The sequence below is a fragment of the Salvelinus fontinalis genome, chromosome 37 (genome assembly GCF_029448725.1).
Source record: "Salvelinus fontinalis isolate EN_2023a chromosome 37, ASM2944872v1, whole genome shotgun sequence".
Classification (NCBI taxonomy): Eukaryota; Metazoa; Chordata; class Actinopteri; order Salmoniformes; family Salmonidae; genus Salvelinus; species Salvelinus fontinalis.
In genome coordinates, this window is record NC_074701.1 from 7,994,314 (window position 1) to 8,016,012 (window position 21,699).

The following is a 21,699-nucleotide window of genomic DNA, read 5'->3' on the forward strand; positions in this document are numbered from 1 at the left end:
GAGAGAATGAGTCTTTTAAGTGTTTGGAATACTGCCACTGTGTTTTTTCTACAGCACCATTTTGTCCCAATACATTTGCTATTTAACACAACCGTTTTTGTGTCAAAACTATCCGTAGAGATGAAATTGCGATGGAAACACATTGAGCTTTAGATTTGATTCATACATGAAAACTTAAGCGAAAAAGTACATTTTGTGTTCACTACATCATCACACACTGATTTTTACCCGCAACAAGTCAGTTTGGTGGAAATCTTCTTTAGCTGATGTTTTAATATTCACATGAAAATTTGTCACCAACTGGACTGACTGACATGAGAAAAACAAAAAACATTTTTGAAATTGCACCTTAGTATTCTACTATTCTAACTCTCAACATTAAGTTGAGACCCTGAATGAGTTCCACAAAAGTTTGCCCATCCCTGGTGTAGAGTACATAAACAGTTAGTCCATATTTTCATTGTGAGAATCAATTAAACGCACAACACTGGTGTTCCTATGTCGTTGAGTGGTTCTCGTTGGGGTTAGTGGGAGGACACTGGCACCTAGTGGTTAAATCACAAACTGCACTGGCACTAATGATCAGTCTAACCATCTGAAAGGTCACCTGCCATCAGCTGATATCATTGGACTCGACCACAGCAGGACTAACACTAACCTATTATCTAACTCATATAGAGAAGAGGTAATGTTGGAGACTGCAAGACAATGCCCTATTTAAAAAGTTTCAATTTACAAAATCAAATTACTTGTCCCGTTTGTATCAATTATCATCCTTGATTCAATGTATTGTCACAGCCCTGTAGGTGCTGGTTGGTAAGAGGATCTCTCGCTCTCTCATTGAGGTTTAGTTAGCTCCACAGCATTGGTTGGTCACAGGTTTTGATGGGAGTGAGAGATTTTACAAGACACTCCAAGTGGGATTAATCCATTAACCCTGGTCTGAGACCTTTAACTCCTTTAACTCTGTGACTGCTCAGCTGTGTGTGTGTGTGTGTGTGTGTGTGTGTGTGTGTGTGTGTGTGTGTGTGTGTGTGTGTGTGTGTGTGTGTGTGTGTGTGTGTGTGTGTGTGTGTGTGTGTGTGTGTGTGTGTGTGTGTGTGTGATAGGGGCCAAGTTCTCCTCCGGATTCACTGACAGAGATGACTGGGTCAACGAGCGTGGTCATTCTGTCATACATATTCATAAACTGTAATGGATGTATAAATATTCCACAACGTTAAAGCATCTAAGTCTGTCACCATTTACATGAATTTTTTAAACCCCAGCACATGAACCTTCAGAGAGAGACCGGGCATATGCTGCTCACAACTTTTTAAAAAACTCAATATGATTGTAGGGGACGGCAGGGAAACAAACCTGGGTCGCTGGCGTGAAAGCCAAACATCCTATGCGCCACGCCAATCGGGCGACCCACTTGATGAGAATTGTAACGTGCCTCATATAGCAAGGATCACTACAATCACGAACGGAAAGGCACATCCCTGTGCCCTCACACATCTAGCAATGCGTTCGGAAGGCCTCGCGGCCACCATCTCACTTCTGACACCAGTGTAGGGGAAGGTGGGGCAGTGAAGCAAACCCAGGTCACTGCTATGAAAGGCACCCTAAACACATTGCCCCAATAGGGTTAACCCACTTGCTGGGAATTGTAAAGTGACTCATATAGCAAGGATTGCTCTTACATGTTCTGTGGTTATCCATCCTGTGTTACCTTTGAGGTGATGCCAAAGGCAAATATCCACCAGTGCTTGAACAATAGAACTCATAGTCTATTCTATTGATGCTCCCTCCTCTTATTTTCGGTTGATGTTTCCTATTCTCTTCTATTGATGTCTCCTATTTTATATTCTATTTTATTCTATAGCGGTTTCCTCTTCTATTCTAGTTTAGTCTGTTGTAGGCTATAGATGTCTGCCGTGTGGAGACATACAGGCTCGGGTCTTTGAGGACAGTATCCCCGTGGACAAAGGCTCCTCAGACCACAGAGCACAAGCTAATTGATTGGATCAGGCAGAGCGAGACCCTGTCCATCTAATTGCCGCTCCTCTTCCCAGCTGGGACCGGCTGGTAACTGTCTATTGTTTGTGTAAAAGGATTTCCTCCAAAACCACAAGTAGGTGAAGAGGCACAGAAAATCTGCTGAAATTGCGATTATGCTTCTAAATCAAAATTAAAAAGTAAATACAGTATTTTTTTTTTTTTATCTCAGTCTGGAGTGTCGAGCTCAACCGCTTTAATATGCGTTTTTGTTTTGTTTTACCGTTCAGTGCCTCAAAGAGTTTTCCATAATAGCCCATGGCAACTATGATATTATGTTTTATATTATCCAGTTATTTATGAATGACATACTTTATGAACTATCTCTGTCTTCTAGCATCATGAATCCTTGCGCTTTTTCCTCAACTCTTTTCTTCACTCAGTTGCTGACCGTGTATAACATTTGACAGATCAAGCAAAAAAACAACGGGAAGATTGGCTACAGTAGGCTGGCTATATGAACCACAAAATAACAACGACTGACATAGTAAGGAACTGAAGAGCATACATTTAACACAGCGGTTGTCACTAGCATGCTTTGGAATGATCTAATATAACAATATATTCTAACAATAACTGCTGATCTCTTACCATCACAGAGTGCAAAAGGAGGGTAGCGTTTTTTTTTCTTATTCCAAAACCAGGCGGTCTCAGTCTGGAAATTCGCTGTATCTCTCTTATCTCGTATCTCCCTTAAAACCTCCTTGACCCTGCGCTATTCTGGTGTTGGATTGAAACCGGGTTGAGAGATTGACAGAAATGTTATCCAGTAACGTGGCTGATTGATAAGACAAAACCAATAAGATTCATCTGTGGGCGAGTTTACGTTGCCTGTGGATCCAGCGCTGTGTACCACTTATATCAATATACATTTGAAGTCGGAAGTTTACATACACCTTAGCCAAGTACATTTAAACTCAGTTTTTCACAATTCCTGACATTTAATCTGAGTAACAATTCCCTGTCTTAGGTCAGTTAGGATCACCACTTTATTTTAAGAATGTAAAATGTCACAATAATAGTAGAGAGCATTACTTATTTCAGCTTTTATTTATTTCATCACATTCGCAGTGGGTCAGAAGTTTACATACACTCAATTGGTATTTGGTAGCATTGCCTTTAAATTATTTAACTTGGGTCAAACGTTTCGGGTAGCCTTCCACAAGCTTCCCACAATAGGTTGGGTGAATTTTGGCCCATTCCTCCTGACAGAGCTGGTGTAACAGAGTCAGGTTTGTAGGCCTCCTTGCTCGCACACACTTTTTCAGTTCTGCCCACACATTTTCTATAGGATTGAAGTCAGGGCTTTGTGATGGCCACTCCAATTCCTTGACTTCGTTGTCCTTAAGCCATTTTGCCACAACTTTGGAAGTATGCTTGGGGTCATTGTCCATTTGGAAGACCCATTTGCGACCAAGCTTTAACTTCCTGACTGACGTCTTGAGATGTTGCTTCAATATATCTACATAATTTTCCTACCTCATGAAGCCATCTATTTTGTGAAGTGCACCAGTCCCTCCTGCAGCAAAGCACCCCCACAACATGATGCTGCCACCCCCGTGCTCCACGGTTGGGATGGTGTTCTTCGGCTTGCAAGCATCCCCCTTTTTCCTCCAAACATAACGATGGTCATTATGGCCAAACAGTTCTATTTTTTTGTTTCATCAGACCAGAGGACATTTCTCCAAAAAGTACGATCTTTGTCCCCATGTGCAGTTGCAAACCGTAGTCTGGCTTTTCTATGGCAGTTTTAGAGCGGTGGCTTCTTCCTTGCTGAGCGGCCTTTCAGGTTATATCGATATAGGACTCGTTTTTACTGTGGATATTGATACTTTTGTACCTGTTTCATCCAGCATCTTCACAAGGTCCTTTGCTGTGTTTCTGGGATTGATTTGCACTTTTCGCACCAAAGTACGTTCATCTCTAGGAGACAGAACGCGTCTCCTTCCTGAGCGGTATGATGGATGCATGGTCCCATGGTGTTTATACTTGCGTACTATTGTTTGTACAGATGAGCGTGGTACCTCCAGGCATTTGGAAATTGCTCCAAATGGATGAACCAGACATGTGGAGGTCTACAATGTTTTTTCTGAGGCCTTGGCTGATTTCTTTTGATTTTCCCATGATGTCAAGCAAAGAGGCACTGAGTTTGAAGGTAGGCCTTGAAATACATCCGCAGGTACACCTTCAATTGACTCAAGTGATGTCAATTAGCCTACCAGAAGCTTCTAAAGCCATGACATAATTTTCTGGAATTTACCAAGCTGTTTAAAGGCCCAGTCAACTTAGTGTATATAAACTTTTGACCCACTGGAAATGTGATACAGTGAATTATAAGTGAAATAATCTGTTTGTAAACAATTGTTGGAAAATGTACTTGTGTCATGCACAAAGTAGATGTCCTAACTGACTTGCCAAAACTATAGTTTGTTGACAAGAAATTTTTGGAGTGGTTGAAAAACGAGTTTTAATGACTCCAACCTAAGTGTATGTAAACTTCCGACTTCAACTTTAAATCACAAAGCAGTAGGAAAATGTGCCTGAACAGATTTACTATTATGAATGAATTGGTTAATTATAGCCTAGTGGTAAGACAATTTCCTTCTGCACTGATGTGAGAGACAATTAGACAGGTGAAAGCAGGCTTCCAGAGGGCCACGTTTATCACTTTTGACCTGTCCTGCATTTTCAGATCAGGACAGATGAAGGAGAAAAAAGGTGGAAAGGAAGCCACAGTTGACTGTTGAGAAGACAAGAGGAGAGGACAGGAGAGGAGAGGGGAAGCCACTGTAGACTTGAGATGCAGCCCTCACATCCTGTCTTTGAGACTGGATTTGGCATCTAGGAAACTATTACAGGGTAGGAGCTGGTATAAGAGAATCCGAGGAAGTGTGTGTGTGTGTGTGTGTGTGTGTGTCTGTGTGTGCGCGCGTATGTGCATTTGTGTCTATATGTGTGTGTGTACCAGAGGGTGGGTCAGTTATTCCAGCAACCAAGACACTTCTACCAGTGGAAACTGTTTGTTTTAGAGGATGTGGTTACGACAGGACCCATTCCAAATAAGGAACGTGTTTTTGAATGTTTTTAAGGATGAGGAAGTTTGAGGAAGCAGACTGGAAATATTGAGGCTGCGTGTTAACACCTCTTTCCTGACTAACTGTTCTCATTCTTTCTCCAAATATCTCCTGAGGTTACTCAGGCAAAAAGCAAGTTAAGTATTAAAAAACAGGAAGAAAATGTATGGTATCACAGTGCCATTCTACTTTCTAAATATTTGAACTAATTTAACTCTACTGTATATAAGAACATGAATACAGTATGTAAATATGAATAGTGTATAATAATTATTTTTGTTGTCTCTTGGTGTCTAGACATTATATGACTCCATTATCACATGTTTTATGTAATGTTCTGCACTGCTGCATGTACAACAACTAATGTGGTTCCCAACTCTCTTCTCCTCTCACCCTCTCTTCTCCTCTCACCCCAGCTCTCTAGGACAGAGCTGAATTTGGGACAGTTCAGTCACTACCCCCTTTCAAGGGGACAATACAGAGCAAGGTTACGAACCATTCAGCTTCCGCAGGACAAAGAGTCCCTGTAACCCATCCTAATAGCCCCTGGACAATAGTCAGAGAGACCCTGTAGAGGAGTTGTAGTGGATACTGAATTCAGAGCTCGGATGAGTGGAGCAGCCTGCTTGCTAGTGTATGGAAGCGAAAGGGAGGATGATAGGAGGATAGAAGACAACCATGAGGGGATACCACAAGTCTGGGTTCTGTCTGATAAAGGGTGTGTGTGTGTGTGTGTGTGTGTCTGTGTGTCTGTGTGTCTGTGTGTCTGTCTGTCTGTCTGTCTGTCTGTCTGTCTGTCTGTCTGTCTGTCTGTCTGTCTGTCTAGAGTTCAAGAGCTCTAGGTGTTGTCTGATGACAGAGTATCTGCTTCTATTGATTCTCTCCACGGTCTCTGGGTTCTGTCTGATAAAGGGTGTGCTTGTGTGTGCATGCTGTTGTGTGTGTGTGTATTGATTAATAGCTAGAATAGAAGAGATATGTCTGAAAGCATGGATTGCTAATGCCATAATTCCTTTTGAGGTGAGTTCTACAGGGTGTATCTACCGACTAGATCTGTTTGATAGCTAATTGAGAAGACACCTTTGTTGTTGACACCTGTGTTCCTCCCAGAGGAATTGTGTCTACCACACCTGTGTTAAAATATTATTTGAAATCTTGCGTGTAGTGCCAGATGGGAAGGATTATACCTTTTGGGACTGTTTTCAGTGGTACATCTGGCTAAGGTGTTTCAAGAGAGCAGTCACCTGTGTTTGCAAGACAGAAGACACTAGATCGAGGCTGAGTACCAGTTTGTGATAGAGGAACCTGAAGAGCCGGGCTGGAGCAAAGCCTGTACACCCTGTAGCTACACCTACCTGTGCTCTGTCTGATGTTGTTTTTGCTGAGACCTCTCCCTGGAGATAGAAGAGACAATTATTTGTCAGGTTCCCACTGGGCAAAAACTGGTTGTATCAAAGTTGTTTACGCATCATTTCAACCCCCCCAAAAATCTGTGATGACTTGGAGAACTGATTGGATTTGCACAAAAAGTCATCAACGTAGGCATTTCATTTTTTTTTTTTACCCAACTTTTAACCTACTGTAAATCCAACGACATGGTGACTTATTTGTGGATTTCACGTTGAATTCGCGTTAGTTGACAACTCAACCAAGTAAATCAAAACTAGACGTCGAACTGACGTCTGTTCCCAGTGGGCTGCTAGGACAAGCCAGGAGTAACCTCTTCCTGTGCTCCATCACCATGGTCACCCCATCTAGATGTTCCGTTACGACACACACGCACACACGCACACACACACACGCACACGCAAACAGTGTAATAAATAACTATACACACAATCCTTCACACACAACACGGAAGTAAGCACATACACACACACTCACTCTCACACAGGGGACCAGTGTCAGAAGTTCAGGGACACAGAAAGGGTTCTTGCTGTATATATGACTAATGCATGGGGGTGTAAGTGACCCTCTGCCCGAACAGAAAAGCGCACACACACACACACTGCCCTTAATGCTTCAACCCCCCCTACCCCCACACTTCTCCAGATATGTAAATCATCCATAGCATAAAGACAAAGAGGATTTGTTCAAATGACACTGTAGAATAACACCATAAAGCATCACAATCTGTCGGTACAACGGGTTTTATTACTATAGAAATCATTCTACATGTGCAAAACATTATATACATGTTCTGTGTGCAGCTAAAACAGATTCCATACAGTATATACATTCACCTTAGTGGACTGCCTCGCTTAAAATCAGACCCTTACTTTAAATGATCATCATCGCCATCCTCATTATGATCATCATTAAAACCATCATCATCATCATCATCATTATCATCTTCATCATATACAATAGATTACGTCAAACTTAAGACCGTGTGATCAGCAGTTAGTAACAGTAGCCTAAACGTCTGTGTAGTGTGTGACCCTCCTACAGCTTGTGGAATGTGGGGCCCACACCTGTATCATACAAAACCAGTGTTTCTGGTCTTTATATTACCATTAGCTAACAGAAATGTGTTTAATCTAAGAAAAAAAGTGGGCAAGCAAACAAGTTAGTCTGTTTTCAATGAGTTAACTCTCCTATAGTATATAGAACATTGATTATGTGCATTATTTGGCATTGAGTCATTGACTGAAAAGTTAGTCACCACCACCACAAGTCACCTTTAACCTCAAGGTCCCTGGTTCAAACCTCACTCCAACTGTCCCCCTGCATTACTACAGTAGTGCAATATTCAGTCAGTGATCATATGTGCGGTGTCTGAGGAGGTCCATGGTTCAAGCCCTGCTCCAGCTGACCCCCAACTGTATTGCTTCTGTAGTGTCACACACTCACTCATCCACTCCTCCCCACCAACAAGGTTCTCCACTTCTGGCGGTCTTTGGCCATCTTCTCCACTGTGCCCCAGCTCTGCTGATGTTAATGGATCTCAGTCTCTATTCTCCACCATATTGTCCTGGGCCTTCAATGAATAACAGTAGTGTAATGTTCAGTTAGTGATCATAGGAGCGGTGTCCAAGGTGGTTTCTTGTTCAAAGTCATGGTACTCCTCCATTTCTGTCTCCTCTGTAGCACTGTTCTGGAAATGCACATGTATTTTCTTCACTCGCTCCAGCTCTGACCCTGGCTGCTCCATCTCTACCTCCAGCATGGCCCGGCTGCTCTCTCCTCTCTCCCCCACTCCCAAGCCACTCTCCCTGGGTACGAAGGCCAGCCCTGCACCTCTCCTGCCCATCGCCATGTGGAGGAAAGAGAAGGTATGTTCGGTCCCTCCTCTCTCAGACACACACACAGACGTTATCCCTACATTGTCCTCCAGGTCTTTAGGGGACACTGTTTCGGTATTTTTGCTGAGGATGAAGTTGAAGAAGGCTGTGACCAGGAGCATGATGCCTGGAATCACAGGGGAGAAGTTTTCAAACTGAAGAAATGCAATATGTTTAAACATCAGATGTTGTTTTGAATTTAAATTGAATCTAAAAGACATGTTGGGTGAGTATCAATGTTTGTGAATTACATCAACCTTAGTAAATGTAATAATAGTGTGTAGTAGTACCTGGTAACAATAGTAATGGTTAGGTAAGGATAATGCCATGGTTAGGTAATGTTGTTACCAGGTAGAGTGGTGTTACCTGGTATAACAGCATGCCACACTAACACAGGGTGAAGGAAACACACCACTGACATCATGGAGTAGTAGAGGAACTTCTGAAAGGCTCCAAGACGAGCCATCTTCCCCCACAACACAAACACACGCCACCCTGGGGGGAAACTAGAGAGAGGAGGGGGTGAGGGGGGAGATGGGGGGGGGGTGAGGGGGGAGATGGGGGGGGGGGGGGGGGGGACAGAGATGGAGACAGTTTTATGTTTGAGTTTTTTTGTTCACTTCACTTATGAAAGAAATAGCCACACATTTGCTATGATTACAAAGGGCAAATTGCGTCCTATTCCCTATACAACACTCTGGCTCTTTGGCTCCCATAGTAGTGCACTATACAGGGAATAAAGTACCATTTGGGATGCACACTTAGACAAAGGTTTAGATGGAGATTATGGGTAGTGTACTCACGGCAGACACATCTGCAGGAGGGCATCTAGGAAGTAGGCTGCCTCAAACACCATCATACCTGCCCCAGACACCCTAAGGGATTCAACACACAAACAGATCAAAGAACAGACCCAGAACCAAACAGATGCTAGTGATCAGACAACTACGGACCAGGTTAAGGGATGATGCCATACAGAGTATAACCCATGACATTCCCTATCAGAAGAATCTGTCTCTACTGTTGACGAATGTAATAAACAGCCTTGCATTTCTCTACTCCTCAGGGAGATGTTTTCCTGTTCCTGTGTTGTGTTGCTTCATGGGAGTTTAGGCATGGGTCACAGACATAATGCAAAGTAGGACAGTGACCCAGGTCACTTGCCTCTCCTCCTGCTTGCCCTGCTCTTCCTGTACTGCCTCCCCCACCCTAGACCCCCCCTCACGTAGCCACCCTCCTCTTTTTCCATTTGCAGATTGACCTGAGTGCAGAACACACATTCTTTCTTTTATTAAAGCAGTGTTTGTGTGTGTGTGTGTGTGTGTGTGTGGGGGGGAGGGGGTCTAGAGGGACTACTGTGAGACTTACGGGAAACTGTATGTACCAACAGTAACCTATCCAAGTGCAGCAGGAAGTTTTTATATAGCCTATCAGAGTGTAGCAGTAATTGTGTCTATCCAATGAGAGTACTCACAGCAGGTAGATGGCCAGACTGTGGAACTTCCCCTGTCGTAACGTCTCCACTCCTACAACACAAAGCACTGAAGACAGCAGAAGGGCAGGTTACACATGAACACGCACACATGCACACACACTTTCGTACATAGTCGTACATGTAGTGGCCACTAGATGTCAGAATTACCACATGGCTGTCTTTCCTAAGTACACTATATATACAAAAGTATGTGGACACCCCTTCAAATCGGTGGATTTGGTTATTTCAGCCACCCTTGTTACTGACAGGTGTATAAAATTGAGCTCACAGCCATGGAATCATAGACAAACATTGGCAGTAGAATGGCCTTGCTGAAGAGCTCAGTGACTTTCAACGTGGCACCGTCATAGGATGCCACTTTTCCAATAAGTCAGTTCGTCAAATTTCTGCCCTGCTAGAGCTGCCCCGGTCAATTGTAAGTGCTGTTATTGTGAAGTGGGGATGTCTAGTAGCAACAACGGCTTAGCCATGAAGTGATTGGCCACACGTTTGAAGCAGGTAGCACTTAAAAATCGGTTGCAACACTCACTCCCGAGTTCCAAACTGCCTCTGGAAGCAACGTCAGCACAAGAACTGTTTGTCTGGAGCTTCATGAAATGGGTTTCCGTGGCCGAGCAGCCGCACACAAGCCTAAGATCACCATGTGCAATGCCAAGCGTCGGCTGGATTGGTGTAAAGCTCGCCGCTATTGGACTCTGGAGCAGTGGAAACGCGTTCTCTGGAGGGATGAATCACGCTTCAACGTCTGACAGTCCAACCGACGAATCTGGGTTTGGCAGATGCCAGGAGAACGCTCCATGCCCCAATGCATAGTGCCAAATGTAAAGTTTGGAGGAATAATGGTCTGGGGCTATTTTTCATGGTTTGGGCTGGGCCCCTTAGTTCCAGTGAAGGGAAATGTTAATGCTACAGCATACAATGGCATTCTAGATGATTCTGTGCTTTCAACTTTGTGGCAACAGTTTGGGAAGGCCCTTTCCTGTTTCAGCATGACATTGCCCCTGTGCCCAAAGAGAGGTTCATGAGGCGTCCCAAGTGGCGCAGTGATCTAAGGCACTGCATCGCAGTGCTACCTGTGCCACTAGAGATCCTGGTTCGTGACCAGGATCTGTCGCAGTTGACCGGGAGAACCATGGGGCGGCACACCATTGCCTCAATTTCTCCCTCGTCTTTCCATCACTGTACTATCTCTCCAGTAAAGCTTTTACAAAAGGAGTGGTACAGCACAACTCCTTAAAATAATTATTCAGATAAATAAATATCTGCAGTAATGTAGGTACCACCGCAGTATGTCTGCATTACATTGAAGAAAGTGAAGTGAGAGTGAGTCAACTGTTTGTGGGTTGCTTGATAAGGACAGACTACATTTCTTTAAATGGTTTAAATAGGGTTTGTGTGTGTGACTTTAAAAGGGTTTAAATATTGTGTGTGTATGCACACATGTATGTATGTTTGTGTGTGCGTTTGTGCGCACGTGTGTGTGTCTGTGTGTGTGTGTGTGTGTGTGAGTAAGGTGACAGGGTTGAAACGGTGGTCATTACTGACATGTGGAAGTCATTGGTCAAATCTGTTTACCAGAAATGCGGTGCTGGAATCTGCACCACGGGAATATGTCTAGATCAGGGGAACGAGGCTAAACGGTTAGTAGGACCTTATGGAGTGTTAGGAGAATTAACGCTGCCTGTAGACTAGACCTAGTGGGAAATGACATGCTTCGCAAAGGGACGATGTAGATCTGAAAGGTAAGTGTATGTGTGTCCGCGTATGATCAAATTAGCCAGTAAGACAGTAAGAGATGAGTTCTGTGTGATGTGAGACGAGACACATACCACCCAGCTCAGACATATAGAAGTCCCATGTATATTGTACTGTAAATACCAGACCTTTAAAATGAATACAGCAGGAGGTAGAGAGTGTACTGTAGCTGAAACAAAGCAGTATGTGATTCATGCTATGATATAGTATGAGAGTAGCCTGATGGAGCTCTGTGTCTCCGTAGCCCTCTAGGAGCACTAAAACACAGTTATATATGATACAGCAGGGTTATATAGAGTACATATTAGTCTAGACTGTTTAGCCTGCTGTTCTCACTAGAGAACAAGAGGAGATAAACCTCAAGGTTCATGATTAATCCTCTACACTCACTCACTCACTCACTCACTCACTCACTCACTCACTCACAACCTCTGTGATCGATGACAAAATTGCAGGTCGTCTCACAGTATCATTTTAAAGTCCAGCCCTGCAGTCTGTCTCCTACCTGATGTCGTGGGAATGAGAAAGAGATAGTGTGTGTGTCCAGTCAATTTACAGTCCTGCGGTCTCCTACCTGCTGACGTAGAAATACCCAGAATCCTGCAGGCAACCTCTACCATGACCCACCAGGCTTTCACCGTGCTGCCCATCGTGCAAACACTTCTCTCCTCCTTCACAACTCTTCTTTCTTTGTCTCTAATCCACCTCTCTCCAGTTCAAACGCCAGTCTGTGGGTTCTATTGGAGCCTATATTAATGTGACATTCTGCAGTACAATCTCACAGGTGAGCTTTAATAGCTACTGATACACTGTTCAATTTCAGCTCCAGGGGTGACAGTGGTAACAGAGGCAGCATCCACACAGCTCCATGGTGCTCAGTCTCTCTGAGCCGCTCAGTGAGTGGCTGGGTACTAATCAGTCTCAAGCAGCATTGAAACACACACACACACACAAGCTTGTGCACACATGAACACACACACACACACACACACACACATTACCATACTTAGTCGGTTTATACCGCATTCCACACACACAAGGTGAGGATCATGGTTGTGTGTGTGAGGGCTACAGGTTGGTGAAGGGTGTTTGTTGCAGAGTGTTCTTTCTGATGGCTGGTTAAAGATTACCTGGTTTGTGAATGACATTAAAAATAATGCTGTGGCTGGATTGCCCTTCCCAGAGGTGGTCATGAACACAGACACACACACACACGTACGTACACGCCACACATGCACGCATAGACACCCACACACTTCCTGGACTGTTTGACTGCACCAAGGACAATGACCTTCAGAAGATAAGAATCCTAGCTCCCTTCACCAGCAGCATACCACTCTGCAGCCCACTGATGGCTTGCCTTGGGAGCTAGGCAGGGTTGGTCCTGATCAGTCCCTGGATGGGAGACCAAGTGCTGCTGGATGTGGTGCTGGTGGGCCAGTAGGGGGCACTCTTCCCCCTGGTCTAAGGAGATCACAATGCCCCAGGGCAGTGAAGTGCACATAGCTGATGTTCCTGCAATTATTTTACCTCACTTTGCATCTGCACATTTCTTCCAGTGAATGTGTTTTTGTAAAATATTCAGTGTAAATTGTTAAAAGTAGTCCTTATGCATAGAGTTGTATGGTGTGTTCAACTTTGAAATGAATGGTTTTTGTATGGCATACATTTTAGAGAAAGGGAAAGGGGGATACCTTCCGCATTTAACCCAACCCCTCTGAATCAGAATGGTGCGGAGGGCTGCCTTAATCGACACCCACGTCTTCGGCGTCCGGGGAACAGTGGGTCTTGCTCGGTGACAGAACTTTAAGTGGAATTGCCCCTCTCTTTTTTCCCCATGGGAATACTTGGGAACAGATTTTCTAAATAACATTTTAGCTGAATTCCTGGTTATTTTAGTCTTTTTTTTTTAAGCAAAATAAATCACATGCGGCACGGTTTTGGCCCACGGGCTGCCTGCTGCCGACCCCTGCCCTAGATGTTTAGAACATACCCTAGATGTTTGTAAAATGGCCTAGCTGTTTAAGCCCTGAGGAACTTTAAGAGGGTGAAAATGCAGTGAAGAGTGGAAAACATGCCGCCACCACCAACAAAGACCCCTTGACCAGCGGTGACACACACACACACATGCGCACACACGCTTACACACACACATACTGTAAGCTGGCACACACACTGAGTACCGGACCTGTGTTAGTCCCATTGGCAGAAACACAGACAGAGCTGGAGCTCAGATTGACTCCTGTTGTGGGCTAAAGTATGTAAATCTCCTTATACACTTACAAGCACACACACACACACACACGCACACACACGCACGCACGCACGCACGCACGCACACACACACACACACACACACACACACACACACACACACACTCAAGCAGGCAAATGCACACGCACGCATACACAGACTCACTCACAAAGCCACCTTTGTTTCCCTCTCCAAGTCCACTTGTTTCCAGCTTAACAGCCAGGTTATTTGTGTGTGTTTGTCCTACTGTGATGCAAGCTTCTAGCAATAATCAACTGTTTAAATCCAAATCAAACACAACATTCGGTGAATCTGAGAAACTACGGAGGCTAACTACTCCTGGAGAGACTAAGCTTGTCCAGAAATGTTCATCAGAAAGAACACAAAATGTGAAGAATAACATGTAGAACTATTAAAGAGAGCAGTTTAAGTGGAGCATGAAGACCGGGGGTTAAATAGCAGTGTTTTTCTCTGTTTAAGAGTCTCATATTTGTTTTGTCTCGTGGGTTTCATAACCACGTCTTTATAACAACTCAGTAATGATGAGACATTTCTCTGAAACGTGCTCATCCACAACATTACAACCCCCATGATGCTCTGCGGCACAACCCCAATACATCGCAAACGTATTCTCTGTGACCTAGGACCCAGAAGACCATGGTCTGCAGCTGCAAGTGGAAGATACTGAACTGAACCACAGCAAATGTCGTCGTAACGGCCACAATCACGTGTCCTAGGAACAATGCCGTTGCTCTATAGTTCTATTAAGTAGAGTTAGGTCATTGAAGCACACGTTATGCTGCAAAACATGAACAATTTTCAGCTTTATATTTTTTCTCTTTGCTGCAACTACCCAATAGGCTCGGGAGGCAAAGGTGGAGTCACGCGTCCTTTGAAACATGACCTGACAAACCTCGCTTCTTAACACCCGCCCGCTTAACCCGGGAAGCCAGCGCACCAATGTGTCTGAGGAAACACTGTTCACCTGACAACCAAGGTCAGCCTGCAGGCACCCGGCCCAATTAGTCACTAGAGCGCAATGAGCCAAGTAAAGCCCCCCTGGCCCAACTCTCCCTTAACCCGGACGATGCTGGGCCAATTGTGCTCCGCCTTATGGGACTCCCGATCACGGCCAGTTGTCATAAAGCCCGGGATCAAACCCGGGTCTGTAGTGACACCTCTAGCACTGCGATGCAGTGCCTTAGATCACTTTGCCACTCGGGAGGCCCAGCTTTGTATGTTTTATCATAACCTTAGACCACAAACACCCACACTAGCCTATAAGGAGGTCTGGTCTGGGGCGGGATGCTCTAAAACCTCTAGTCTCTCGTCTGCCTCGCCACCCTCCTCAGATGAGAGTGATATAGGGCATACGTGTTTACATCCACATGTACAGACATGTACAGGAAATCACAGAAAAGACCACCCGCTTATAATGCCCACGTTTGAATGAAATGGCCGTACCACATTAACAAACAATGAATACCACAACAACAAACAGTAAACATCACATTGCAGATAGCGCATAACAAGAATATCAATGTGTGCCTTCTACCCCTATGTGGCAGTATACCAACAAGACTGGCTGGTGTAATCACTGCACATTTGTTTGGTCTGTTAGTCTCCAATCTCTCCTACACAACAAACTAGTCATGAATAATAAACCACACACATGAGGATACTGTTTGTGAAACTAAACCGTGATAGCCTGACCGAAATGGGATGTGTTGTGTGTGCGTGCTTGCATATGTGTGTGCGTGTATGCCGGAGTTTGTGTGTGTATATAATAAAACATGTCAGACACAGACCCAGTTGCAGTCTGTTGTTGAGGTGATTAGTGGTCGTTACTCTAAGAACAGAATATTACATTGCAGTGTACAGGTGGTGGAACAGACAGGCTGTCAACTGTTGCTGTCACATCCTCTAATCCTCCCTCTGCAATAGCAAACTGGGTGAGAGACGGAGAGGCACGGGTCGGAGCTGGCAGACTACTTTTCACTACACACACTCTCAGGGAATCGGGCAGAGAACACAGTCTAATAATGGGAACACAGACAGGTGTAGATAGAGTATGGTGTGGAGGGGAAAATAACTGAAGCAAGCTGACAGATATCCAGCAAAAGTGTGATTGTAGTGTTACAGTGTAATTACAGTTCAATGTTTTCATTTGGTGAATTGAGCTGTAGACAGAGGGATCTGACACATCGACAGGCCCCCTCACACAATCATGCATGCATGCGACACATACACATACACACACTCACACACACACACTCTTCCCATATTAGCCAGCGCTGAGACATGAGTCCTGGGCCTGTAGTCTAAACACGTGGGCATCTGTTACTCATGAAGAGTTACCCACGTGGGCATCTGTTACCCATGAAGAGTTACCCACGTGGGCATCTGTTACCCATGAAGAGTTACCCACGTGGGCATCTGTTACTCATGAAGAGTTACCCACGTGGACATCTGTTACTCATCTTCCTACAGGGAATACAGCTCTAATGGCGATTACAGTGGCAGTTTTATCTGGTGGTTAAACCATTTTCAGACATGCTCAGTAATTACCCCTGTACAGAAACAGCCACAGACAAATATAGCAGTGCACTTCTCTAAAGGCTTCACTGAGTGTAAATAGTGGGATTTGTTTCTGAAAATAGACACAATCCCAGTGATTAATTACATATGAAATATAGCACAAGCTGGTTATGCTGATTGTATCATATTCCAATGTGTCATTAGCTAAACCAGATTGCCATACTGATAGCAGAGGTACAGTGTAGTGGAGTATTCACTACTCTAGAGTGCCACCTTGTGGTGGTAGTACTTCACTACACTAAAGTGTTGTAACACTACAGTAAGGCAGTGTGTAACAGAGACTGATGCAAACTGATTGAGAAGCAGTCGGGTGTATTCATGGATGCCAAAGGAAGCCAGGATTCTCCAAAAGAATGACCAGCAAAAAATGTTTATGTATCTTTCGTCTCTCTGTGTTTTAATTCGCAAGAGGCGAACAAAACAGTGCCCATCTGTCTCTGTATGTATAGCCCAATCTATCTGATGCTGTCTGGTCAAAAAGAGTATGACATTGTTGCCACCTGTAGCATTGAATGCAAGGAATGCCAGAGAGCATTTGGCCTCCCTTGATAAAACAAGTATCAAATAATAGCCAATCAGCATTGAGTGAGCCAAACATGAATGGTCCTGGCAGACCAACAAAAGAAACGGGAAGCCACCAAACACATCAAATTAGAAATCAAACGTCATTGACAGAAAACTTTAACTGTTGCGTCTCGTGTGTCGTTGTCCTCCGGTGGCTAGCTAGCTAGCTAGATAAAATTGTCCCTTTCCTAAATTAGCTATGGATAGCAAAAATCACTGAAGCTGGACACTCATATCTCCCTCACTAACTTTAAGCACCACCTGTCAGACCAGCTCACAGATCACTGCACCTGTACATAGCCCATCTGTAAATAGCCCATCCAACTACCTTATCCCCATACTGTTATTTATTTTTGCTTCTTTGCACCCCCTCCTTTGTATCTCTACTTGCGCACTCATCTTCTGCACATCTATCATTCCAGTGTTTAATTGCTATATTGTAATTATTTCGCCACTATGGCCTATTTACTGCCTTACCTCCCTTATCCTACATCATTTGCACACACTGTATATAGACTTTTTCTATTGTGTTATTGACTGTATGTTTGTTTTTTCACTTGTAACTCTGTGTTGTTGTTTGTGTCGCACTGCTTTGCTTTATCTTGGCCAGGTCGCAGTTGTAAATGAGAACTTGTTCTCAACTAGCCTACCTGGTTAAATATAGTAAAATATTTTTGGACTTGTTTGGACTTGTGGTTTTACTTAATTCTCTGTACTGGCCAATGATTTTAACGTTGATTCTAATCCAACCATAAGCTCATACATTGTGCCCCTTGCCTGAGAGGATGGGTGTTCTGTATGTAGCCGGATGTAGTAGGCTAGCTAATGTTAACTGCTGGCTCATCGTTACCTATGAAAGGAAGTTAGGCTAGCGAGCAAGCATTTTAGCCAGGTAGCATAGGACAACAAAAACGAAAAGCGTGTATGACAGTCATAGACCATTTAGGCAACATACAAGAGGAGGATGGCATTGGTGTTTCAACATGAGTCAACACACACACACACACACACACACACACACACACACACACACACACACACACACACACACACACACACACACACACACACACACACACACACACACACACACACACACACACACACACACACACACACACACACACACACACACACACACACACAGACAGACAGAGAAATCAGTACCATGGACAGCCACATCATATTAAGCTTACGTTGATTGGACTAAATCATTTTTTGGGTATATTTTAGTTGTCACTGTATTAGACTAAGCATAGGTGATTAAGATGCTGTTGAAATGGTCCTGGAATAGTGGAGGCAGTGCCTGTTTTCTTTGCGACTCGCTGTAATTCCCCATGGTTCTAAGTCAAAGTAGACTTAGGTGTTTAGTAGTCAGAAACATTCACTTTCTTGACCATGCTGTCGGTCATTTAACTGTTTGTTACATGCAATATGTTTTGTGGACAGATGGTGCTCTCCGATTGTATGATGGAACGAAGGCGTGGTTGAATTTATTCTGCCACTGTGCCTTATTGTCTCAGCCTTTAGGCCCAGATATCACGGTCACAAGGCATATGAACTAACATGTTGTAGAGCAAGCGATGCAATTATAACAGCAAGTAGGTTGTAATATGGCATTCTTTTGCTTGGCTTCCACAGTCATTTTACCCATGCATGTTCTTTGTCTCCTTTCCCTGTCTTTGTATGTCTGTCTCTGTCTCAGACCCAGTCTGCTTTCTTTACCACAGTCTCTGATGCTAAACATGAACAGGACACTGACCAGACGGTAACATCTGTTAGTTAGCAGAATTCTTCAAGTCTGAGTTTTCTCATTTCTTTAACGTGACGAGACGTCCCCCGATGGGGAGGACTGAGGAGGGGTGAGGAGAAGAGGACATTATACATGTCTGTGTAGAGTGACTGGCCAGAGAGTCGGAGAGACGGAGAGAAGGAGAGAGGAAGAGAGGGTAACACTTTATTTGGATAGTCCATCTGTAGATGCTCTACAACGTTTGGTGGAAGAAGGATAATAGTCTGGGGCTATGCCCCTTAGTTCCAGTGAAGGGAAATCTTGACGCCACAGACTATCAGTAAAAGGTCAACAGCATGTTGGTTGACTTTCAACGAGAAAGTGTCTGTAGTCCATCTGCAGATGTTCTACAAACATTCTGTAGACTATCAGTAGCATTTCAACAGCATATCCTTAGCCTTTCAGTAGTATCTCAACAGTATATCCTAAGCCTTTCAGTAGTATCTCAACAGCATATCCTTAGCCTTTCAGTAGTATCTCAACAGTATATCCTAAGCCTTTCAGTAGTATCTCAACAGCATATCCTTAGCCTTTCAGTAGTATCTCAACAGTATATCCTAAGCCTTTCAGTAGTATCTCAACAGTATATCCTAAGCCTTTCAGTAGTATCTCAACAGTATATCCTAAGCCTTTCAGTAGTATCTCAACAGTATATCCTAAGCCTTTCAGTAGTATCTCAACAGCATATCCTAAGCCTTTCAGTAGTATCTCAACAGTATCTCCTAAGCCTTTCAGTAGTATCTCAACAGTATATCCTAAGCCTTTCAGTAGTATCTCAACAGCATATCCTTAGCCTTTCAGTAGTATCTCAACAGTATATCCTAAGCCTTTCAGTAGTATCTCATTTAACAGAATATTTGCTATCATTCTAGTAACTATCTGTAGATATGCTTCGGGACTATCCAAATAAAGTTGATTTTTTTTTTAAAGCTTAGCTGATGGTCTACAGACTATCTACTTCACATTCAAATACGTATCAACTGATGAACATGTTTAGCGCATCCATTAACACTGTAATGAACCTCTGTAGATCTGCATTGGGACTAAATAAAAGTGAACGTTTAATTAGGTAAATATGCAATAAGCACTCAACACATCCAAATGTGCAACCGTTGTTAGGGTGACTGAAATGACCTTTTGACACTGGAGCACCTGGATAAATAAATCAAGTGGGAAACAAACAAACAAACAATGACTATGATTCAAATCAAATCAAATCAAATCACATTTGTCACGTACGTATGTTTAGCAGATGTTATTGCGGGTGTAGCTAAATGCTTGCTCCAACAGTGCAGTAATATCTAATAATTCACAACAATACACACAATACACACAACATAAAAGTAAAATAACGGAATTAGGGAATATATAAATAATAGGATGAAACATATCAGAGTGGCATAGACTAAAATACAGTAGAATACAGTATATACACAATCAAAAGTTTGGGGTCACTTAGAAATGTCCTTGTTTTTGAAAGAAAATCAAATGTTTTTTTCCATTAAAATAACATCAAATTGATCAGAAATACAGTGTAGAAATTGTTAGTGTTGTAAATTACTTGTCACGACTTCCGCCGAAGTTGGTCCCTCTCCTTGTTCGTTCGGCGGTCAAAGTTGTCGATCTTCTAGCCATCGCTGATCCTCTTTTCATTTTCCATTGGTTTTGTCTCATCTTCCATCACACCTGGTTCCAATTCCATCAATTACATGTTGTGTATTTAACCCTCTGTTCCCCCTCATGTCCTTGTCGGTGATTGTTTATCCTTTTCTCAATAGGGGGTGCTGTTTGCACTTTGTAAAAATTTCATTCCCAAATTAAACTGCCTCGTACTCAATTCTTGCTCGTACAATATGCATATTATTATTACTATTGGATAGAAAACACTCTCTAGTTTCTAAAACCGTTTGAATTATATCTGTGAGTAAAACAGAACTCGAGTTGGAGCAATTTTCTTATGAGGAAGTGAGAAATCTGAAATCTGCAGGCTGTTCTGATGTCGGTTTATTAATTTGCATGTCTTCTATTGGTTGAGATGCACTGCATACGCCTTCCCCTGGATGTCAGCAAATAGTGAGAATTGGAATGGAGTTGCTAGGCAGATCTGAGGCCTTATAAATGGGCTGGCAACGTGGGGTCCTCTCTTTCCTTCATTCGCCATGACGCAAGACAGACCTCAGGATGGCGTTCTAGAAAGCTCCCGTTATAGCCCTTAGATATATCCGGCTCTGATTTTATTCGATATAGGTGTTAAAGACATCATAATGTTGTTATTTTAAACCGAGTTATATCAGTTTATATCAGTATATTGCGATTTTCGGGTATTTATTTGTGCTGCGTTCTAGTGAGTTGGGCACGTCTGGGCCACATGGCTAATGTTTACTGCTAATTCCAAAGTTGAAGGCGACAATTTACAACCGAGCAACAATTCTTTTGGACAAAAGACAAGTTGCCCAAGATTCTGATGGGAGCTCATCATAAAAAGTAAGAACTATTTATGATGTTAATTCGTTGTTCTGTTGAAAAATGTAAAACTCATATTCCGCCATTAATTTCGGTGCGGTCTCGCTTTAACACACGCTGTATGTAGTAGTAACGTTAATTTTAAAAATCAAACACAGCGGTTGCATTAAGAACTAATGTATCTTTCATTTGCTGTCCAACCTGTATTTTTTAGTCAAGTTTATGATTAGTTACTGATTAGGTTAGGTGCCTCTCCCAAGATTTCTCCCGACATTTTGTTGGCAGCTTGGCTACTATTGTCATTGTATAACCACGATTTGTGCCGCTAAATATGCACATTTTCGAACAAACTCTAAATGTATTGTGTAATATGATGTTAT

General features: G+C 43.3%; 2 protein-coding genes across 2 annotated transcripts in view; both read right to left on the reverse strand.

Moving 5' to 3' along the window:
- The window catches only part of rassf4a (Ras association domain family member 4a), a 90,767-nt gene extending 87,936 nt beyond the window's left edge, over positions 1-2,831 (reverse strand). The window contains exon 1 of the mRNA XM_055901805.1: positions 2,632-2,831. The gene's annotated coding sequence lies outside the window, so the exon portion shown is untranslated. The remainder of the gene's footprint in view (positions 1-2,631) is intronic.
- A 4,417-nt stretch (positions 2,832-7,248) lies between these two features.
- tmem72 (transmembrane protein 72) lies at positions 7,249-12,559 on the reverse strand. Its single transcript, XM_055901807.1, has 5 exons — positions 12,223-12,559; positions 9,873-9,939; positions 9,202-9,273; positions 8,765-8,904; positions 7,249-8,525 (listed from the first exon to the last, which is right to left on the reverse strand). Exons 1-5 carry the CDS (start codon positions 12,296-12,298, stop codon positions 8,122-8,124), a joined length of 759 nt encoding a protein of 252 aa, XP_055757782.1. The 5' UTR covers positions 12,299-12,559; the 3' UTR covers positions 7,249-8,121.
- Positions 12,560-21,699: the final 9,140 nt, after the last annotated feature.

What these genes read in the sequence shown, in the direction of transcription:
- tmem72 (XM_055901807.1), bottom strand. Translation starts at nt 12,298, where the DNA reads ATGGGCAGCACGGTGAAAGCCTGGTGGGTCATGGTAGAGGTTGCCTGC. An exon ending in AGTCTGGCCATCTACCTGCT is followed by an intron (nt 9,274 to 9,872) that starts GTGAGTACTCTC and finishes TGAATCCCTTAG; the next exon opens with GGTGTCTGGGGCAGGTATGA. An exon ending in GTGGCATGCTGTTATACCAG is followed by an intron (nt 8,526 to 8,764) that starts GTAACACCACTC and finishes CTGTGATTCCAG; the next exon opens with GCATCATGCTCCTGGTCACA.